This window comes from Strongylocentrotus purpuratus, unplaced genomic scaffold (genome assembly GCF_000002235.5).
Source record: "Strongylocentrotus purpuratus isolate Spur 01 unplaced genomic scaffold, Spur_5.0 spur5_scaffold_6, whole genome shotgun sequence".
Taxonomy (NCBI): domain Eukaryota; kingdom Metazoa; phylum Echinodermata; class Echinoidea; order Camarodonta; family Strongylocentrotidae; genus Strongylocentrotus; species Strongylocentrotus purpuratus.
The window spans coordinates 10,100,344-10,121,831 of NW_022145612.1; the positions used below are offsets into that span (position 1 = coordinate 10,100,344).

Consider the following 21,488-nt stretch of genomic DNA (forward strand, 5'->3'; position numbering starts at 1 on the left):
AAACTGAATTCAGACAATGATTAACAACATAGAACGGTACAACGAATCGTCTTCTTTCTCTAAAATTTAATGAAACGTTAAAGCCATACATGCCAACTTTTCAGATTAAAGAGGAACATTCCTCTTTTTGGGAGAAGATAATTATCATTTTAATGCAGGTGTTCCTCTTCCTGTACAAATTTGTCTGTAGTATTGAATAGGAGAGTTAGGATTGTTCCTCTTTTTTTTTTAAATAGCATAATTTGTACAGATTTCTGATTTTCAACTGATGTTGGCATGTATGCAAAGCTTTCGCGCTTCGCGCGGGAGAGGGGGGGGGGGGAGGATTAAGAGTCCAGAACGGTACTCTTTCTCTAATGATTTAATGAAACGTCAAACTTCCGCGCTTCGCGCGGGAGGGGTATGGAAACTGAATTCAGACAATGATTAAGAATCGAGAACGGTACAACGAATCGTCTTCTTTCTCTAATAACTTAATGAAATGTTAAGCTTCTGCGCTTTGCGCTGGAGGGGGGAATCTGAATTCAGAGAAGGATTGAGGGTCGAGAATGGAACAACGAATTATCTTTCTCTAATATCAATTAATGGAAGGTCAAAAAGTCCCCGAGCTCAACAGATGCACTAAACTCCTATGTTTAATGATGATACAAATCGTTTTAGATAAATACATGAAAATGTAACAGTAAATTGAGCCGATAAAACTACTAGCAGGGAGTTCTGCTATATACACTCAAGTTGATTGGGTCGAACAGGTGTGTTGGAGGGAGTCAACTGGGTCGGGTTGTCTATTGGTCGATCTGGAGATGGGTGATTGTCAGAGATCGAGAGCAAAAAAACAACAAATCTAGACCCACACCACCGCGCCGTCTGTCTTTTGGCTCTCTCTTTTGGCTCTGACTAGAGCAGAAAATACAAGTTTCATCAGTGTTAGCTCTTATTCAATGGCACAAACTGTCTTCTCTTCTTGATTTGCCTTGTGCATGTAAGTAACAAGCCTAAGTCTAGTCGTAATTTAGTTGTAGACCTATTTTTTTAAATTATTATTATTTTCTTTAATGTGTTGACAGCTTTGTGAGACAGTTTGTGTGTGACTTTCTGGATGTGTGTCTGTCTGGATGTGTGTCTGTTGATTTTGAATTTGGATGTGCAGCATCATGTGTGGTCGAACATAAAAATGTGTGTCTTTTGACAATTTCATGAAACTTATAGCACTGACCTACATTTAATTAGGTTTTTTTCCTTCGTCTAGGAGGACCTACAAAACAATGTACACATGACATGTAAAACTTGTCCTAAAATATCCTGCATCATCCTCCCATCATCCTCCCATGAACAGATAGGTCTAGAATAGATCTCGATCTAGACTAATTCTAGATCTAGACTAAATTCTGCACCCCCCCCCCCAGAATTAAAACTAAAAGTGATATTCTCGTACCCCTGTGAGCTGTATGTACAAGGACAATCATTAAAGGATATTATTATTAGGTCTAGTCTATGTAGTCTAGGACTTTAATACATGTATTTTTTACTTTTTTTTGCGTCACCTGAGCAATCTTTTTTTTTTTGTCCCGAAAATTTGCAAATTGCGTCGGCCGATAATTCGCTTGTTGGGGGGGGGGGGGGTGTTTGTGAGCACTAATTTGTTTTTTTTCCCTCAAAAATTTAAATATCGTACCCCCCCCCCCCCCCCCCTTGAGCACCAGGGGAGGGGGCCCGTCTCCAAATAGAGTTAACATTAACATGTTTTTACCTGCCCGCCACTGGGTGGTGACTCCTCTGTACAGGGCCTCAAGGCTCAATTTAACGTTTTGTCCGATTTGAATTTTTAAAATTTTTATACATTATAGACTTGTCTGTTTGAGTTGACTTATATAGAGACAGTTTGTGAGTCTGTTTGCATAATGTGTGGTCAAATTAAAAAAAATTAATGTGCGATATAGATGTCTTATGACAATCCATGCCATATTTTATGTTTAAGGATTTCCATCTCATGTACATGCAGATCAACTTATTTTTTGAAGGTGGTGCATAAATACATTACAAATGCATGACAAAATCTTTTGCCAGAGTACAATATAAGGAATTTATGAAATCAAATTATAATAACAATTGATGAAAAGTGAGGAATTGACATCAGAAACACTTTAATTAATCGTTATTTTGCCTTCAGTTTCCTAAATTATTGTTAATCAGAATATGAAATATGATTTTCTTATTGTCTGATATTTCTGTAACTGTCTATTTTTGCCATTTGTTTCTCTGAATTTCTGCTTTCATTAAATGCAAGTACATGTACATGTATGCACGAGGACCAGGGATACCATGTAATCTGGAGGCTGGAGTTTTTACAATGCGTTTATCACTGTGAAAAAAATTACATGGGATTGGTGAGCAATATAGGCTATATAGCTCTCAAAAGATCCAAAAGTACTCTGGTAAATTGAAACAGAGCTCTGGTAAAAAACAATTGAATACATATATATATAGATACTTAATATCAGTCTGCAAGAATCTTCAACTGTGTAGGAGGTACATGTAGACGTTACCCAAAGAAGAAGAATATTAATGTGAGAAAATTGCATGCATAATATGACACCATATTCTAAAAGTGCTCCTGCAAATTTTAGAAGTATTTTTACTCTGATTAATCAACATATAGCAGTTAAAGTCAGCATGGTGAATCATGTGACTCGGGATTAAAATTGGGCCTCCAGGTGGCTTGGTGTGCTGTCATAATATTTCTGCCATGGGGGAATGAGCACCAGGGTCTTTAAAAAGTGTTGTCAAAATTGCCTTGTTCCAGTTTGGAATCAATGTGGGTCAGGCAATGTGCATTTGCTTCTTTGGTCTTAAATCCTTTTAAAAGTTAAATTGTGCTTCGTGCTTCAGTATTTCATTATTTAAAATGATGCAATGTAACTAGGCTTCACAGAACATTGTTTCTATAGACAGGATAACCTTTAACTATTTTAGATGGCCTACTAACTTCTTGTGTCATGATATCCAAGTTCTCTCTGCTCACTTGTACACTGCGCCATTTAACATGCATAAGGGGGATATTAAAGGTGTTTATCTTGAATTGCGATCAAAAACTCAAAGGTTATGTACTTAACCCAAAAGGCAAGAAAAAATATTTATAAAAATATGCGTCAAATAAAAAATTGACAGCAGACTTAGATTTAAAAAGAAAAAATCCTGATAAACTTGATCCACTTTGTATCACTCTATAAGAAGGTTTCTTGAAACAAGGGATGCGAATGAAGTCAAGATTGTAATCATCAGAACGAAAAGAATCATAAATAAATTTTGCTTGTAATAAGCATTTCTTTGAGATAAGTTTGAGTTGATGTTTACACTTTTTTAACTGCCTATAGTCAAAGTAAATAAAAGAGCAATTGTTTTGGAATGAAAACACACATAATACATGTAGCTTTGACCCACATTCATTGCTTCAGCCGGACTTAGTACAAGAGGATTTTGACAATAGTTTTTGAAAATCCTGCTGTTCAGTCATCCTTGGCAGCACAATTTGAAAATGGTATCATTAGACAGGGTATAAGTTCTTCTTTACAATAAAATATGATTCAAGGTCATACAGGTTATAACTTTTTAATTAGAAGTTACCACAGTTGGGTAAACTTTTTTTTCGACATTCACTTTAGAGCTCAAAACTGAATTTTCTCTTGGGGCCCAGATTTAATTTTTGAGGGATCTGTATTCAGTAGCCCTCTGTCAAAATTCTGAAATTATTTTGGGCCCAGAGTTATAGTTTGGAGGACTGTACCTACATACAACAGATTTTACTTATAGATATCTTGTATTATTTTATGCAAGTACAATGTAGAGAAAAGTAATTTGTTATATATTTCTAGTGTGGCCACAAAACAGGGAGACTTCAACTTGTAGGTTGGGGGGAGGGGCACAGGAACCGCCCTCCTAAACTAATGCCATCTGAAAGATCTAGTCTACATTGTACATGTACATGACTTTGATAATTCATTGTAAGGACAGGGACTTGAAAACTTTAAAGAACAATTTAAAAAAAGTTGTGAGTATACAGTGTAGGTCAGTGTACATACATTTGATATTTCAACAGACAAACCTGAAGATGGAAAACCCAGTCTAGCACCCTAAATGAAGTTGTGAGGAAAAAAAACAGCCCCATTTTTGCTTAGTCTTTGACACTTGCACTGTGTACAGTATGTGGATGTGTGCATGTGCACTACCGGTATATATTGTTGAAGAGTTGAGTGATGAAAATGTATGTTTGTGCCAAATGTATTTATAACACTTCTCGTTTAGTAATGAAGTTACCACGGTTTCCCTCATTGGGACTGGAAATTTCCATCCGCGTCGCTCGCATTCAGCTTCTAAGAATTTTAAAAAGAAACAGATTAGGTAAAACATTCTAGGAGTTTTAAAGAGAATATTGAGAGCTGATAATGATGAAAAATGATTTTTGCACTCTTTCAGCCTTGTATATATTTAAGTACGGTATGGAAGAGTATAGTACACTAATAGAAATGTTTCCTTGAAAAGGATTGCTTTGTTATCATATTCAAAATGTGACAAGAAATTGCTGCTTGAATAAGTATGTTGAATACAATTTTCAAAATGCATTGGGGAGGGGGGTCTCCTCCTTCCCTTTACCCTCCCCTTTCTCCCTCTTTTTCCTTTCCCTCTACCTCTCCTTCCTCTCCCCTTTCCCTCTCTCTTTCCCTTTCCCCCTCCCCCTCTCCCCTCCCCTCCCCTTTTTCGTTTCCCTTTCCCTCTCTCCCCTGTCCTCCTATCCCCCGCTCCCCTTTCCCCCTCCCCCTTCCCCAGCATCACACACTTATGTATTTTAGTGCTCAGGCAACTAGAACAAACTTTTATCAAATTAACATTGCCAATTTGTGATACAGAGCCCTACTGTCTGTGACCATACAGTTTTGTAGATTGAATTAAAATAAAATATTTGTGTATTTCTGTATCTGTAGTGAATTACTCTTATGATCACACTTTTCTGTAGTGAATTTCAAACGATCTCACTAAAATAGCAAGAACAGTGTCATGTTCTGAAGAAAAGACAGCAGTGTAATTTTAACCAATTATATGTTTATGCTCACATGTACAGGTGTACTGAACGTGTACATGTACATGTATGAAGTGTTGACATAAAAAATGAAACTTTATCCAACAAATACCTCATACAGTGAATATGCAAGTACTGGTACCTATAAATGTGTTAAAGGGCTTCTGTATTTTAGGATCACAAGCATGAATTTGATGACTCTAATGTCATGACTCCAACCAAATGAAAGTTGCAGTGCATTTTGAAAATGTTATGTAAAGGGGCGATTAATTTTACAAGATTTATTGTGCCTCACAGCAGTGCCGAAGTATGTGTCACTCCTGAAATGTCTAATTCATGATGAAAATGATATGGGAAACTACAATTCCACTTCTAGACCACCTCTAGGCCCAATTACCGATGACATACTGATCTGAGAGAAATATATATTTTTTTAATCACTTTGGTTTTGGTTAAAAACAAAGAAATAAAAAAATAAAAAACAAGTAACAACCAAGTTGCACATTTGATACTGGTTGGTAAAATGTTTAAACATCAAACTCGTCTACACATACCGGTATGTAGACTAATGGTAAACCCTTGGTCATTTCATGTAGTTAATTGTATTACATTGCTATTTCTTGTATTAATATTATTATTATAATCATTATTGTTGTCATCAATAATTTTGGAGAAGAGGCAAGCTGTCAAAAGGAGGTAAATGCTGGAGCCTTCCTTGTTATCCCCTCATGTATATGGTACAATTTGCATATCTATTCTGCTAAAAAAAAGCCTCAGATGAAGTACAAGATGTAGTACTTCACATTTGTGTGTGGGACAGTCAATAATAACATTTATTTTGCTTTGCCGCACCATATTGGGATGGCTTGAAAAAATCCATGTACATACAAATGTATGCCCTCCTACTGCCCTTCCTCTTCAACTCTAATCCATTCCATGTCTGTATGTCTTACATACTTGAGATAGATGTTTCCTCCAAGCTTGTCTTACTGGCCTGTATCCTGTGATGATTCACACTATAGTCTATACCCCTAGTCTATACCCCTAGCAATGCCAAGTTCATAGAGTTCAACCCATGGATTCTGTGTACTCTTCCTGTAGGGAGCCTTGACCCAATTACCATAAAGCCTGCATTGTGTGGAGCCAACGACTCTGTTGTTACACCCCAAATACTATATGACATGTAGATGTGGTTATAGAAAGCGTCTTAGTACAGCAGGGCGGTGAACGGTGTTGCTCTTGTTTTATTTTTCAGGAAGGCATCATGGACAGGACAGGGGAGAGGGTGACATACAGGTGTAGACTTTGTAGACAGCAGTTGTTTGATAGCTCTTGTGTCCTCAATACAAGCACCTATCATCACCAGGACGCAGTTAGCTCTGTACCAGAATGTCTACTGGGCCAGTCAGCCGCAGCCTCTCCGACATGGTCTCTAGCCAGCAGCATGCAGGGCTCGGCCAAGAGCTTCAATGCACTCCTCACCCAAGGGAAGACAGGTGGGTCGTCTAATGGTGTACTTGCTCCATATGGCCCGGTCTTAGCCGGACCCAACCCACTATGGTTCATCAAGGAAGACTCAACGCCTCCTTGGGTTCAGAGAACATTGGATAAGGTTTGTAATTATTTATTTCACCATTCATATTTCATATACATGTAAACAACAGCATTTCATTTGAACTACTAACCTTTGACTTATTTAGGCTAGTATTCGTCAGTGCCACACACATGTTCCTTGTATTACTGCGACTGAAAATCTATTTTAGATGAGCTGTTAATAGTACTATGTCCCATTTGCGGGCCAAAAAATGAAAACGTTAAATTACAACGACATTTGAAAGACAGTACTAATCTTGAACTTCTCTCAAAACAAAAGGGCTTGAAAATGGCTTTAAGTGGGAAAATAACAACCATTAGTTGTCAAATCGACTTAAGTGATTGCAATCATAAATAATAGTCTGATTTTGTCTGTACTTATATAAATTTCACTTTTTAAGAGACCAATTCATGGAACTTGCATGCCTCGTATTTCTTATTAGCAGCTAGCATACTGTAATGAGTTATCACATGATCTGATTTCTGATACCACATGAATGACATTCCACACTGTAAAAAGCTTACTATATGTTGGCAACCTTAGTTTATGCCATTCCTTTTTCAACTTTCAAAGTTTAAGTGAATGTATTTATAGTGTTTTAAAGTATATCTAAGATTGAAATCTCCGATCAATACACACATCAGTTACGGTGCTTGTATTAAATATACGGTCCCTTTTGCACCCAACATCAAATTCTGTAGAACTTTGCAGGAATTAAGAATATGTCATGTACATGTATGTCCTATCTGTGAAATTTAAGCATTAGCAGTGTCCTTGTATTAACATTATGCAAGAAACCTGTTTACCTTCTAGACTTCACTGTGACACTATTGAGTGATTGACTGACATCTATCTTTTTTTGTCAATAACATACATACATACAATGAGCTGAAACAGGTACATAATCTGGGGCTGCTCAGTGGCTGCCGGGCTCACGATCAATTGGGCAAAAAGAATTTCTGTTTCGGTTTAATAAAATTTGGAGTGGACTATTAGGCTATTATTATTATTATTATTATTATTATTAGAGCATTTTTTTTACATCAATAACCCACTACTTGTAGTGGCCAAAATTAAACTGATTGAATCTTTGTGCCATTCAGTAAAAGGTTTTCAAAATCAGACTATTATTTAGATGATTGCAATCACTTAAGTCGATTTGACAACTAATGGTATGTACTCATACCTAGTAACCTACATGTGCACCGAGTGTAAAAACAAATCATTTACAGTGTATGTGAAAGACATTAAGATCCTCCTGGTATAATGAAGAAAAAATGTATTACCTTTTCTTTAGCTCATTCATGTAAAAGAAACAAAATATCTTTATTGATAAATAGTGAACTACCGGTACAGGCAATTGGGGAGATAAGTGCTAAAACAATTGTCACATAAATCTGAAATTTTCTCAAGTTTGAAAGGACAATCCCTAGCCTTGTTTCCAAAGAAAATATGAAGAATAGAGATCAGTAAATAATTTTTAACACGTTACTTAAGTGCCCATTAAATTTCACACAGAAAATGATGAACATAAACATCTATATGTCTGAACCGATTCTTGTAGCCATGACAAGTCATTCACTCCTGACCCAAAGGTACAAGGGACTTATAATGCCCTCCCATATGAGTATCAAATCACTTTTTAGTAGGGTTCTTTGGCAGCACCTTCTCTCTTGGGCTTCATGCTCTATGTATCTTCTTGGTCAATTACATGTACATCTACATGCCAAGCACTCTGCATCAGTAAATATGGAGCAATGGGAAATTTCCCTAATGCTCATGTACTGTATTTGTAGTATTTGTAATCAGGAAATCCATGTGCATATACATGTATATTGTACATAATGTGAGGATGTTCAATAAGGTTTTGGATTGAAAATATCACTTCATTCTTCTTTGTGACTTCATCTGAGTATCTGAATGCTGGAAGGAGGGTAAGCCCTGCTTATTTTTTTTTAATAGTTTTGTCTTTGCTAGTATAACAATCTTTAGTCTTATGCCTTTTTTCTTATCTCTGCAAAATATGAAAAGGAAACAACTGGCACACAATAAGTGCAATGTTATGACTTTTCTATGATTCTTTGATTTCTCTGGCATAATTTTTTGCAGTTCCAGTGGAAAAAGGGAAAGCTGTCGTGCCCTAAATGTCATGGTCGTCTCGGTTCATTTGACTTTGTCACACCCTACAAGCTACAAGACAGCAGTAAAAAAGTATCTCACATTCACGTCATGAGGAGTCGAGTGGATTGTGAGTCTTCCTCACCCGTTGTTGCCAGGATTCGTCCCATGCCTCAAAACCCACGAGATGTTAGCCAGAGCAACGACCCTGATGAAACAACTTCTTCAGCACAGATAGAAATATCAGTAGGAGGAGCAGAGAGTCTCCCGCATCCATCAGACAATGATTCAGCCATCCCTGTCACTTCAGCATCTCTCTTGCCTTTGCTAACAGACCAAACCTCAAGACAATTCTTGCCAGAAACATTCTCCTCAGCATCAGACGAAGAGATTTTGTCAAACCTACCCGTCTCAGCCAACTACCAAAGAGCTGTGTCTTTATCCCAGCCTTTGGAACAGCAGATACACCATGTCACCTGCCGCACAACAAGTTCATCAGCAGAACAACCCCGTCAACCCTCATCTTCTAATTGTAGAATAGGAAGACCTACTGCAGGATCATTACAAAACATTTTCAGTTTGCAGTCAGGTGATCTTGATGGTGTCCGCTGTAGGGTAAACAGAGGAACTGTTCCTGTTGATAAGTATGTTCCATTTGGAATAGATAGCGGACATGCAAGAAATGATTCTGATGCAACAATGAAAAATTCACCCAAAGAGAGAAGTGTTGCCTATGTTGCAGGCACTAACAGACTAAACAATAGAGTGGCTCAAAACCTCTTGACAGCATCCCAACCCAGTACATCCAGTGATAATTTTAGTCCTTATAGAAATCAAAACCAAAGACACAATCAGCAAGAGCAGACATGGCAATATGATAACCATTCAGACGAGCTTGATGATGATGATAGCCATGATGAAAGAGTGCAATATTGCCCAAGTCAGTCATCTTCAAGTGGCAGTTCTAGTTCTACAATCGTCTCCAACTCCAGATCACTTGATATTTCTGCCAACATCTTCAAGAACAGTCCAGCATTCCTTAGGCCACTCATTACCAGTACATTTTCTTCAGATAGAACCAGGATTCCTACTCCTTCACCTCCAAGCCTTTACTCACCAGTCCTTCAATCTTCAGAACAACCTGACAGAACCACACCCACACAGAGAGAAATGTCTCTTGCCGCCCAAGGCACATCTGGTAGAGACTCAGATGATGAAGATGATATCATGGTAGCACCACTAAGTGGTGCAAGGCAGAGGAGTCCTAGAGAGCAGAGAAGAGAAAGGAACAGGAAGAAGAAGGAGAGAAGGAAACAGAGGAGGTACGAGAGATGGTTGGAAAGACAGACACTTGGAGCTGAGGAAGAATCAGCCATTCAGGTAAAGACTAATGCATGCCCATCAAAGTAATCAGATATTTGTCAACCTTCGCACTCTTGAAAAATGAAAATCTTAATGGAACATAAAATTTTACCAATTGTATAATGTGGAAAATTAGTTCAGCATGCAACACCAAGCATGTGTAGGATTATGAAATAAAGATTAGAGTACTATAGATTACTGGCAATTTTAATAAGATCCATGCATAATCATTATCATTTTAAACAATCAAAAAAGGTCAGTTATCAAATGGATTTACCACCTGCTTAGATTACAAATTCTGTCCTATGAGATTCTTGAAGATGAATAATTATATTTGTGTACCTGTATGAAATACTATTCTTTACTTTTCAGCTTGATCTTATGGGGCACATTTGTTCATTGTTATCATTGGTCTGATATCTTCTGATCTAGGACATCAGTGCAGCAGGCCTGTACTCACTGCTTGGACCACGTTGTGCTGGTAGCTCACTGCGGGAGGTCACCACATGCTCGGTGTGTCTGGATATCTACTACCAGCCCCACACTTGCTTCCCGTGTGAACATATCTTCTGTGAGCCCTGCCTGCGTCAGGTGACACGCTTCCACCCGGTGGTCACCCCCTGTCCACTTTGCCGGACTACCATCAGGAACGTTAAGCTGCATGATCGTGAGTATCACTCTCAAGTTGTGTTCAAATATGATACCATAACCTTCTTTTCACAAATTTCTCTATCTTATCCCTGCATAGAAGAAAATTTGTATGATCACAATTATTTAGATTGGCTTATTTCACCTGCAATTTGGTAGGCAAAGTAACAGAGCTTTGATGGCCAGGGGCAGCCAGTATAAAAAGATATCTTTAATGCAACTAAAAACAACTAAATTTTAAATTAGTTTATTTTGGACTTAATATGTGTATGCCAGTTCTAGGATTTTGGATCAAGTAGTCCTTTACTTGAATGTTGTTTATATGAATAAGGCTGTACTGCTATCCTTTGTGATTATCGTTTCCTACCACAGAACTGACATCCGCTGTGAAACAGCTCTTCCCTCGCCAATTTGAGAACCGGCACCAGATGGAACGTCGTACTCTGAACCGCTCCTTCCCTCTACCGGGCAACTCCAACCTTCCTCCGTGGTACCGTATGGGTTACCAGAACAACCGCAACCAGGTGGACTTCCTCGCGTCCCGTCGCAATCCTGGCTATGTGCATGACTGGGGTATGCGCTATCTCCAGGGTATTGTGTGGAGGGTTGTTGCGTCAACTGCGGTGCTGCTTATTGTGTCTGGTATTTCAGTCGGATTCTTACATTTTATGTTTGATTTTTCATAGGAGAAACAATTTTTGTGCATATTGTACCCTCATGTTGAGGCGTAGGTTGATGTAATCAATATGCAAGTAAGTTTGAGTTCATATTGTGTTTGTGACAGCACCAAATCATTTATGTATTTGTGACGTGTCCGAGAGGATTAAAATCTTATAAAGGTCTTTGGTTATTGCAAATGTATGATGTAGACTTAAAAGCCTTTAGTTAATATGAAATTTTTGTCATTTAAGTGCAGAATGAAATGTGATAGACCCGCAGTAAAGGCTTTTTAAAAGTAAGTTACTTTTTTATAGGTCCAGGGGCCCGTTTCATAAAACTTTTGACTTATGACATTAACAAATTTGATATCTCTAACAAATCTAATTGTGACTATGGCAATATCAAAGATGCCAACCTTTAGCTCTTGTTCTGGCGTTACGGTAAACAACCAAATGGTTACGGGAAACGATAAAAAATAAGTACATTATAACGTATGCCGTCAATCTACACATGGCCTCCGTACACAGCTCTGTACGGCGCTGTATGTCGCACGCATTCACTCACAAGTTCACTGAATTTAACTACATTGGATGGTCACTTTCGCTCGCTACACGCTTATTGTGCACTTAGTCTATGATGCCACCAGCAGACCGTCCGCCGCCATCTTGTTTAATTCCGAAACAACGCTGCCGCCATTATTATTGTTTTAATACTAGTATTCTTTGAGCGGTTGTGTGTTTTGGGGGAGCATGATGGTGGATGATCGTGTGCGCGGCGCCTGCAATCTTTACCCAATCTTGACCATTGAAAGGATTTATGATAAGGCGAGATCTCCACAGATGAGATCTGCAGCATGGTCTTACTTTGATACATTGTAATCTTCTGCGTTGGCCTCATCAGTCTCTCCTTCTCTCCAATAAGCTATTCGGTAAGTCCCACTTCTTTTTAACTCCTCAAACTTTCCATAGTATAAAGTCCTTTGTTGCGCCTCGCACTCGGGAGAAGTTTGTATAGAAGGCCAAGAATGTGAAGTTCAAACTTGGCAACAGGACATGAAAAGTCATGCAGTAATGCACTCTGCAAGCCAGAGGTCTGTCGATGTTTAAATCAACATTAGGTCTATATGGGAAGGGAGGGGTTTGTGGCTGTTGGGGGTACCGGTAGAAGGTGGAGGGTGGGTAGGTCTTGGTGGGGCTGTAGGCCTTTGTGGGGTCGCCGTTGCTGCTGTCCATTGTTGTGGGCATTCGCTAGCAAATCGCAATTATAGCATTGATTATGTCTAGGAGGGCCTCTATTTGAACGGGGACTATTTTGCCTTAGGTTGTAGTTACTCTGCCTCCCTGTTTTCTATATTTTGGAGTTGCTTCTCCAATTCTTTTACCTTGCTTTTGTGGTACTCGAATAAGCCTGGGCCCTGAATTGGTTGCTAGGGGGTCTACTTTTGGGAGTTGGTGTGGGGGAGGAGTGAAATTTGTCAAAGTCTTCAGCTTCTTGTTCTGCTGCCCTCCCTTGTCTTCATTAATTCATCAAAGTCCAATAGTGTTTCATACTTATGGCGAATTGCATGTTTCACCTTATCATTGGTTAAACCCTTCCAAAATACGACACGGAGGGTCTCTTCTCGCGCTGTCGGGGAAATACCCCTTCTCTGTTCGGCTTTGTGGATTGCTAATTGGAGTCTTCCACTATAGAAAGCAATCGATTCCAGGGGTCCTTGTTTAGCCCCATACAATTGTTGAAGTAAGACTGCCCCAGACTCTACAGTGCCATACAGGCCTTCCAACTTATCCACAATGTCAGTCACTGTGGCCCTAGCCTCCATGTGTATTTCAATTTGGCCCACTTCACCCCTGAGTGAGTGCCTAACCATGAGGCCGGGTGCTTCTTCATTGTAATTTTTGTCATGTGACAAGCATTCTACTTTGTATTTCCAGATTTCAAAGGGAACCTCCCCTCCTTTAATTTTGGTATCCCCAGAGAACAGAGATAGTTTCTCCGGAGTTTGTAGGACTACTTGTGTATTCATATCCTGAACTATGCGCTTTTACTCCTGTATTGAGCACTAGAGCTGATCTCAGTACTTCTTTTATACTTAGCTCTTTTTCCTCAGCTCTTTTCCCTCACATGTCTTTCCGTCTATTGCTAAAGCTTGACCAGCCTCATGTATTGATTTGAAAGTACAATATGCCTTGCCTGTGAATTCTTGGGTAAGAGAACCCTTACCAAAGGCAACATTCACTAATTTGATATCTTTGAAAAATTTGCTGAGTTTATTTTCTCCCCCATCTACGAGGTTATCTACACACTGTACACTGTACAGTGACCCTTCATGGTTGCCATTCTGTAATCTTACTTGACTGTACTGAAATGCAATGAAACTCAATAATAATGTCACTGGTTGTTCAGCAAACTAATTTCAAAATTTGTTTGAAATCGAAACACATGCAGTTACTCAACAGAAACAAATAGACTTAAGGAGTGAGAGGTGCATTTCCTAATTTTTTATATCTAGTAATAATAATAATAACTAGAAATTTAATTCGCCATTGAGACATATAATTACGATTACAAATCTTACATTCTGCATGATTTTGTCAGAAGCGCTTACAAATGGCTATATGAATATCTATCTACATATTATTTGGAACAGTCAAATGTTAGCATAATTAATATATTGCAAAATATCACAAAAGTTGACCTAATATGATACAAACAAAATTACTTAAATGACACCTATCTGTGTTTTTGATGACAAAAAGATTTCAATAATAATGAAAAACAAAACAATTATGAAGTATGATGTATATAGCTTTTGCACAAAATACACCTGATCACACAATATGATACAAACAAAATTACTTAAATGACACCTATCTGTGTTTTTGATGACAAACAGATTTAATTAAGAATGAAAAACAAAACAATTATGAAGTATGATGTCTTTTGCACGAAATACACCTGATGACACGATATGATACAAACAAAATTACTTAAATGACACCTATCTGTGTTTTTGATGACAAACAGATTTCATTAAGAATGAAAAACAAAACAATTATGAAGTATGATGTATATAGCTTTTGCACGAAATACACCTGATGACACAATATGATACAAACAAAATTACTTAAATGACACCTATCTGTGTTTTTGATGACAAACAGATTTCATTAAGAATGAAAAACGAAACAATTATGAAGTATGATGTATATAGCTTTTGCACAAAATACACCTGATCACACAATATGATATAAACAAAATTACTTAAATGACACCTATCTGTGTTTTTGATGACAAACAGATTTCATTAAGAATGAAAAACAAAACAATTATGAAGTATGATGTATATAGCTTTTGCACAAAATACACCTGATGACAGAATATGATACAAACAAAATTACTTAAATGACACCTATCTGTGTTTTGATGACAAACAGATTTCAATAAGAATGAAAAACAAAACAATTATGAAGTATGATGTATATAGCTTTTGCACAAAATACACCTGATCACACAAACAAAATATGAAAATGAGTACTAGCAATATTGATTACTCAAATCAAGCCAAATTAGGAATCATAACATTCAAGACAATGTGTGCTGTCATTTAAAACAAAATTGATAATCAATGCAGTACTGCTATCAGTGATTTTTTGTTTGTGGTTCTGCTTAGACATTAGACTAGCAGGCTATGTGCTGCCCTCTGTTGCTGAGAATCGAACCATGCATTTGCTCATTGTTGTCTATGGTACAGTGGTAGTAAGAAGTAGAGCAGTACAGAGTAGCACATTTCAAATTTTAGCCTTGTGATCTCTTTTAATCAAGGCAATAGCCCTACTAAAGCTCATATATATATATATATATATATATACATATATATATATATATATATATACATATATATATATATATATATATATATATAAAGCTCTTTTTTGTGCGACATCGTGGTTTACCCAAGCACCAAGATGCAATTGTTTGTCCGAGCTGACGAGACCCACACCCTTGAGGTGACTGGTGAAGAATCTATTGCTGATCTGAAGGCTAAAATCCAGGAGAACTCTGTCCGGCTTCTCAGCCTCTGAGCAGGTCCTGTCCTGCTGTGGCACACCCCTGGATGAGGACATCACCCTCTCCCAGAATGGACTCGTTGACCTCATGACCCTTGAGCTCTCTGGACGTCTGCTCGGAGGAAAAGTTCACGGCTCCCTCGCTCATGCTGGTAAAGTGCGAGGTCAGACCCCCAAGGTTGACCCCTAGGAGAAGAAGAAGAAGAAGGTCGGACATGCCAAGCGCCGCATGCAGTTCAATCGCCGATTCGTCAACGTTGTTCAGACCTTCGGCAAGAGGCGTGGACCCAACTCCAACTCCTAAGCTGTCATTCCCTGCTGGAGAATGTTGCATAAAACAAATTGTAAAATAGTCGATGTGTTGAAATAGTCGAAATAGACCAAATATACGGTGAAATGACATGTCTGAAGTCCATTTATGTTTAGAACTTCACAATACTTGCTAATGTACATGACATGTAGTGAAATAATGCTTGCAGCTAACACTTTTTAAACAATATTGGATTGCACACTGATGCATACTTGACAAGCTTCAAGAGTTTGCTAAACATAATAAATAAAATAAAATCTCATCTCATCAAGAAATCATATTACTAAATTTCTTTGAAATGTTTCTTGGACAATACAAGTAGAGATTAAGATGAAGATGTTAGATGTCGCATTTTTCTACGAACAGAAGTGAAGATGTTTTTTTTAGGCAAAAGTAATCAAACATCACAAATCTGGATTTATTCTACTTCGCTCAGATCTGTTGAAAGATCTGTTGAAATATCTGCAGCCTGCATATTGACCACTATTTTCTTGAGGCCTTCAGACAGAATCATCACTTTCACTGAGCACGGAATCGTTGTCAGGTCAACAGATATGATTGATGTGGCTCTAAAATTTGTTCATTTCCGTTCTCGGAGTCCTCAGCAATTACATCATATGGAATGTTTAGCCTGTATGTGCAAAAAAAGAAGAGAACAAACAAAGAATACAATTTTTTTTTAAATTACACAAAAAAACATGTTTGACAATCACCAATTTGATTCCTACCTCTTATTTCATACAACAAAATTAAAATATCAAGTATCATTTTTCAAAACTGGCAATTCTGTCATCAGTAGTGTGTCAGTAAATTACGAGTCATCAATTATCTTATTATATGAGAACGTTGAGAATTTGTGAGAGTGCTACAAAATGACATTAATAAATTGTATTATAGCGTATACCTTTTATTTTATTAAATTATATTTTCCCTTTGAGAATCCAATATCCTCATACCTTTAGCCAGGTTTTGATGTGAGTAACATGATCACAAATGCATCCACCAAAAAAGCGTACATTAAAATCTTAAAATTGGTTCTACAAAATAAAATATTAATATTGAATGAATATGAATTTAAGATGCCATACAATTACTTTTTATTTAGTAAAGCAATTTTTTAAATATTTTTATAAACAACTCTACAAATGTATTACCATCAACATCGATTCAGTAAAGATAAAAGAAATAAAATATTAAAAAAGAAATGGAATTTTTAAAACAATACAGTAACTATAAATAAACCAATAATGTGTTCAAATAATCAACATCTTAAAATAATGCCAAAGCTTTGATAAAATTGCAATTAGCTAGTGATTACAGCTTTTTATGTCATTAAAAACCTTTTTTTTGTAGTTGACCCGATATTCTTGAAATTTGTTTGTCTCATTTTCCAAATTGTTTTGAGAGCTCTGTGACCTTATAAGCATAGATAAATATGAAACATTATTAATGTACATACCCCTCATCCGAGACAGCCATTACTACAGCTTGAAATTCGGTGTTTTCTACGACCGCCTGCATGTTAAAAAAACAAAAAAACATTCAACACAATAATACATGCACATTTATTTCAACATCGGTACATATACAAAACATACAGTTACTAAAATAACTATTAAAGATACAAGTAGGCCGACAAACAATTGTCAATATTCACTACGATCCAACCCTCCACCCCCCCCCCTTCCTCTAAAGAACAAAACAAAAACAAACACTATGATTCCATTCACTCGAACCGGATCCAGCCGCTCCTTCTCGATGTAAGATGTGTGAGCATTGGACTTCTTGCCCATCAGGCTGCGTCTGATCACTTCCTCTTTCCTGAAGAGTGCAACAAAAAGGTTCCTAGCCAGGTTTGTCGCAGAGTCGCTGGCCTGAAGAACAGCCATCAGTTTCACCTTCTCCAACAGCACACCATTCCCAATGTCCACCTGGATAACAGAAAACACACAAATAAAATTCAAAACCCTAAGTATGCTACATGTAGCAGACTTGAGACAACAGACTATTTGACTATAAATGCAGCCACCAGTAGTAGAAGCCATTACTGCAGTGGTTGTACGCATGTACGCATTAAACACTTCTTACATAAGTGGAGCATTGTGACTTGTTGTAAAATGCACATGTGCATGCAAGAATGAATGCTACGTGCTACAATGAATGCGCTGCCAACCCAGTAATGCTGCCTTATAGGATTAGACTACAAATCTTACCATAGCAGGGTTCTTCCTTACAGTATCCGGAGTGGATATGATGGGAGTTGTCGGCCTTGATGATCAAGGGGGTGGCATCGACGATCCCAAGCTGGCTGGAGGCCTGTAGCTCAGAGTTGTAGGTGGTTTATGGGACACAGTCTTTTAAAAAATGCCTGTGCAGTCCTCCAAACGGTTCATGACTTTTTGCAGGTCTGCAGCACAAACAAACAAATTATCATAATTAGTATAAAACAACAGTTACATTTTGATATGTTTTCTGTACAGAAACCGATTTCTATAAAGAATCCTTAAAAGTTCTATAGAATTCTATAAAAAAAATTTGTTAGGGTAATGTCGGTGTTAGCATTATGCAATTACATCTCAAATAAATAATTTCTGCATATCTTTTAGCAGTTCACTGACAGTTTTATCATAAACTTGAAACCCCAACTTCTTATCTCAGCCAAATTTTTTCATTCCGCCTTCTCTTTGACCAAAATCTTGAAATCGCCGTGGCTGCAGCTGGTCATGTCTCTACTTCAAACTCTTCTTTTCTCCTTCCCAGTTTTTGCCCCTCCCTTTATAAGGCCTTTTTTACTTTCAAACGTTCTAGTTTAGCCTTTAATTCAGCCTTTTTTGCTGCTGTTTCAATCAAAGAGCTGGTCACACTGCTAGCCGACTTTGAGTCCTTGATACTTGCGACTATCAAACATGGTTACTCAGCTGGACAAATATCTGCTTTCGTGCAGAACAGCTGTTGCCAGGGCAAATGAAATGCCATGAGATTGGGGTAAAGCACCTTGAGTGGTGTGTAAAAGTCTCTGAATACTCTTACAACATCCTCTGATGGCTTGATAAGCCCCCCTCGATTCTTCCTTGTCAGCAGACCACCACCTGCATTCACCTTGTCTGACGTCAGAGCAGCTTGGCATTCAGGACATGTTATTCTTCGCTTAGCCATTCGTAGCACATACCCTGCGATATACTTGATTGCTGCATGGTCAACGGATGACAGTTCAGAGATGTTGGGTACGTCACAGTAATCATGTTCATCTTTGCATGGCTGGCGTTCTTCAAGATCATACTTGTGGAGAAGTAGCATGTCTCTGCCTACCAGTTCCTCGTCAAGGTTTCCTGCTTTGATACATGGATACTTGGCACTGGATACAAACTGGATTGGTGTCTTGCTTTGTGCTGTGCAGTTTCCGTTTTGCCCTTGTATCTCATGACGAACTAGGAGCCTCTTGTAGGTCGATGCAAACTGACGTGCAGTGGGATTATTGCTGCTTCCATTAGCAGATCTGACCGCACAAGCGAAGAGCTCTAGATGGTCTTGAGACAGCTTGTAAGTCAGGAGATACTTCAATTTAGGAGCTTCAGATTTCACGACTGAGCCGAACAGTCCTTGCATACTACAAATGCCAGCCATGAACCCAATGAAAGGCATCTTCTTCCGTGAGCAATGCATTGGCTCCCCATTGTTGTGTGTTAGTTGAGACAGGTAGGTGTATGCTTGTTTTAAGAAGTCCCGCCATTCAGATTCATTTTCCTTCTTCAGAGGTGCTTTGTAGTGGGGACCTAGAGGATTTCGAGAATTCATCAAATCAAAAATTTGATCCATAATTCTTTTGATGTCTACTGTAGCATCTGACCCTCTAAACTGGGAAAGCTTCAAATCTTTTGCACGAAACTCGATTGCGTCTGGGCCGCTTGATTGTCTTTCATTTTTTTGCTTGTTCCATTGTATGTGTGAAGCTCTTAGTTTGTTCACATGGCGTAGTCCTTGTTCCTCTTGCACCTTATAGAGCTCTGTCCATGAAATCTTCTGTCCTACGGGAGAAATAATTACTTGACCTGATGCCAAAGTATTCCTTATAAGTTTTAGCATATGGCATATGTCTAACAGAACAAATACATGATGACTGTTGTCTGCTGAATGAAGGCTCTAGGTTTGGAAGAGTCATTGATGCTCTAAGTGCCTCAAGCATTGTAAAATGACAAGATGGGCCATCACAAGTGAGCAAGACACAGTGTACTGTAAACAAACATCTTTCAAACCAACCAGACACTGCTCTACAAGATTGGCCCTTTCCTTGGCTGACAATGTAATGTAAATCGCATCTTTACTAATTATCATCAGGAACAAGTGGAAGGTATTAGCAAATTGCATTCACTCAGTTACCAAAATCTCACACTTTATATTTATTTCTTGACCGATTCCAAAGAGCTTTTTAATCAATGAGAAGAAAGAAGTATCTAGACAAGTCTACTACTAGTATCCATGACTGTATCCATGTAAACGATTAAAAAAAAAAGTTCTCTATATTTATTTTCAGTGGGTGCTTAAATATTTACAATACATACATTACAATGGCTTAATTTAGCATTTATCATAATGGCACGTCCTTCTTGCCCATAAATAATAATTTTCACAGCAGTAGGTACATCCTGTGATATGATTAGATCCGTTAAAAAAGGAAACGATGTTCTTTTCATTTGTTTCGAATGATTTTCAAAATATCATCTGTCCAGTAAGTTTCTTTTGACCACAGCTTGTACACTGCTAAGCAAAGTATGGAGAATGGGCACCTTTTGCCATATATCTTTCAGCATTTCCGTTTCTGTAGGCATTGTAAGATTTAATTTTTTCTTTGGGGCAGTGGCCATGATTGTACGTAGTGTACATGTAGTAACGCACGGTGTATGTAATGTACGGTAGAGATGTATAGAAAAAACTCTTACTCTCACTGGTTGTCTGCAGGAATAAAAATGCTTCTCCTGAGAAGTCTATCCCTAAGAAAATCATTAAAAATATCAAGTATCGAGATGCAAGACCGACCGTTGTCTGAAAAGTAGAAATTTTGCAATAAATCTGGGAGCTCATTGTCTCTCATGGTAGATACGAGCTTTGAAGGATCCCATGTTCATCACTGGTGAGAGGGGTTTGGTGGGGGGGGGGGGTACGATGAACAGCATTCTGTCCCCCTTGTAACACTCTGTCAAGAGGCCATTATCCCTTAGCTTCATTTTTTCAATTTGCTAATGATTTAGCTTTATTTTTCTTTGCAATTTCATGTACAATATCACTTTATCTTTCACCGACAAAGGAATATCTTTCACAATTACTTTTAATGATGTATTTGAGGGAAACGGGTTCAAGTCGTATATCGGTGCCGACATCCCTCTTATGCTAAGGCTTGATGCAATGAGGGCAATTCTGTCTACCCTATCATCAAAATCATAGCCTCCATAGGCCTCCTATTCTCTGCAGGCCTTTCAGATTTTTTGTAGAGCCTAGCTGTTTGTATAGCGCTTTGTACAACTCTTTGTGTATGAGTGGTTTTCCCTCCATCGGTACATACCTGTTTTTTTAAGAAAAACAGGTTTGATCCCACCACCATCATGCATGCCCGTGTCGCCCGCTTGGGCCAGTAGCTTTGTGGCTCCTGCATACGGC

General features: G+C 38.1%; 1 protein-coding gene and 1 pseudogene across 1 annotated transcript; both read left to right on the forward strand.

Moving 5' to 3' along the window:
* The first annotated feature begins 810 nt into the window (after window positions 1-810).
* On the forward strand, window positions 811-14,386 carry LOC100889919. The gene is made up of 5 exons (XM_003723373.3): window positions 811-982; window positions 6,330-6,686; window positions 8,778-10,166; window positions 10,581-10,815; window positions 11,169-14,386. The coding sequence occupies exons 2-5, from the start codon at window positions 6,339-6,341 to the stop codon at window positions 11,480-11,482; spliced, it is 2,286 nt and encodes a 761-aa protein (XP_003723421.1). The 5' UTR covers window positions 811-982; window positions 6,330-6,338; the 3' UTR covers window positions 11,483-14,386.
* A 987-nt stretch (window positions 14,387-15,373) lies between these two features.
* On the forward strand, window positions 15,374-15,842 carry LOC582012 (annotated as a pseudogene).
* The last annotated feature ends 5,646 nt before the right edge of the window (window positions 15,843-21,488 follow it).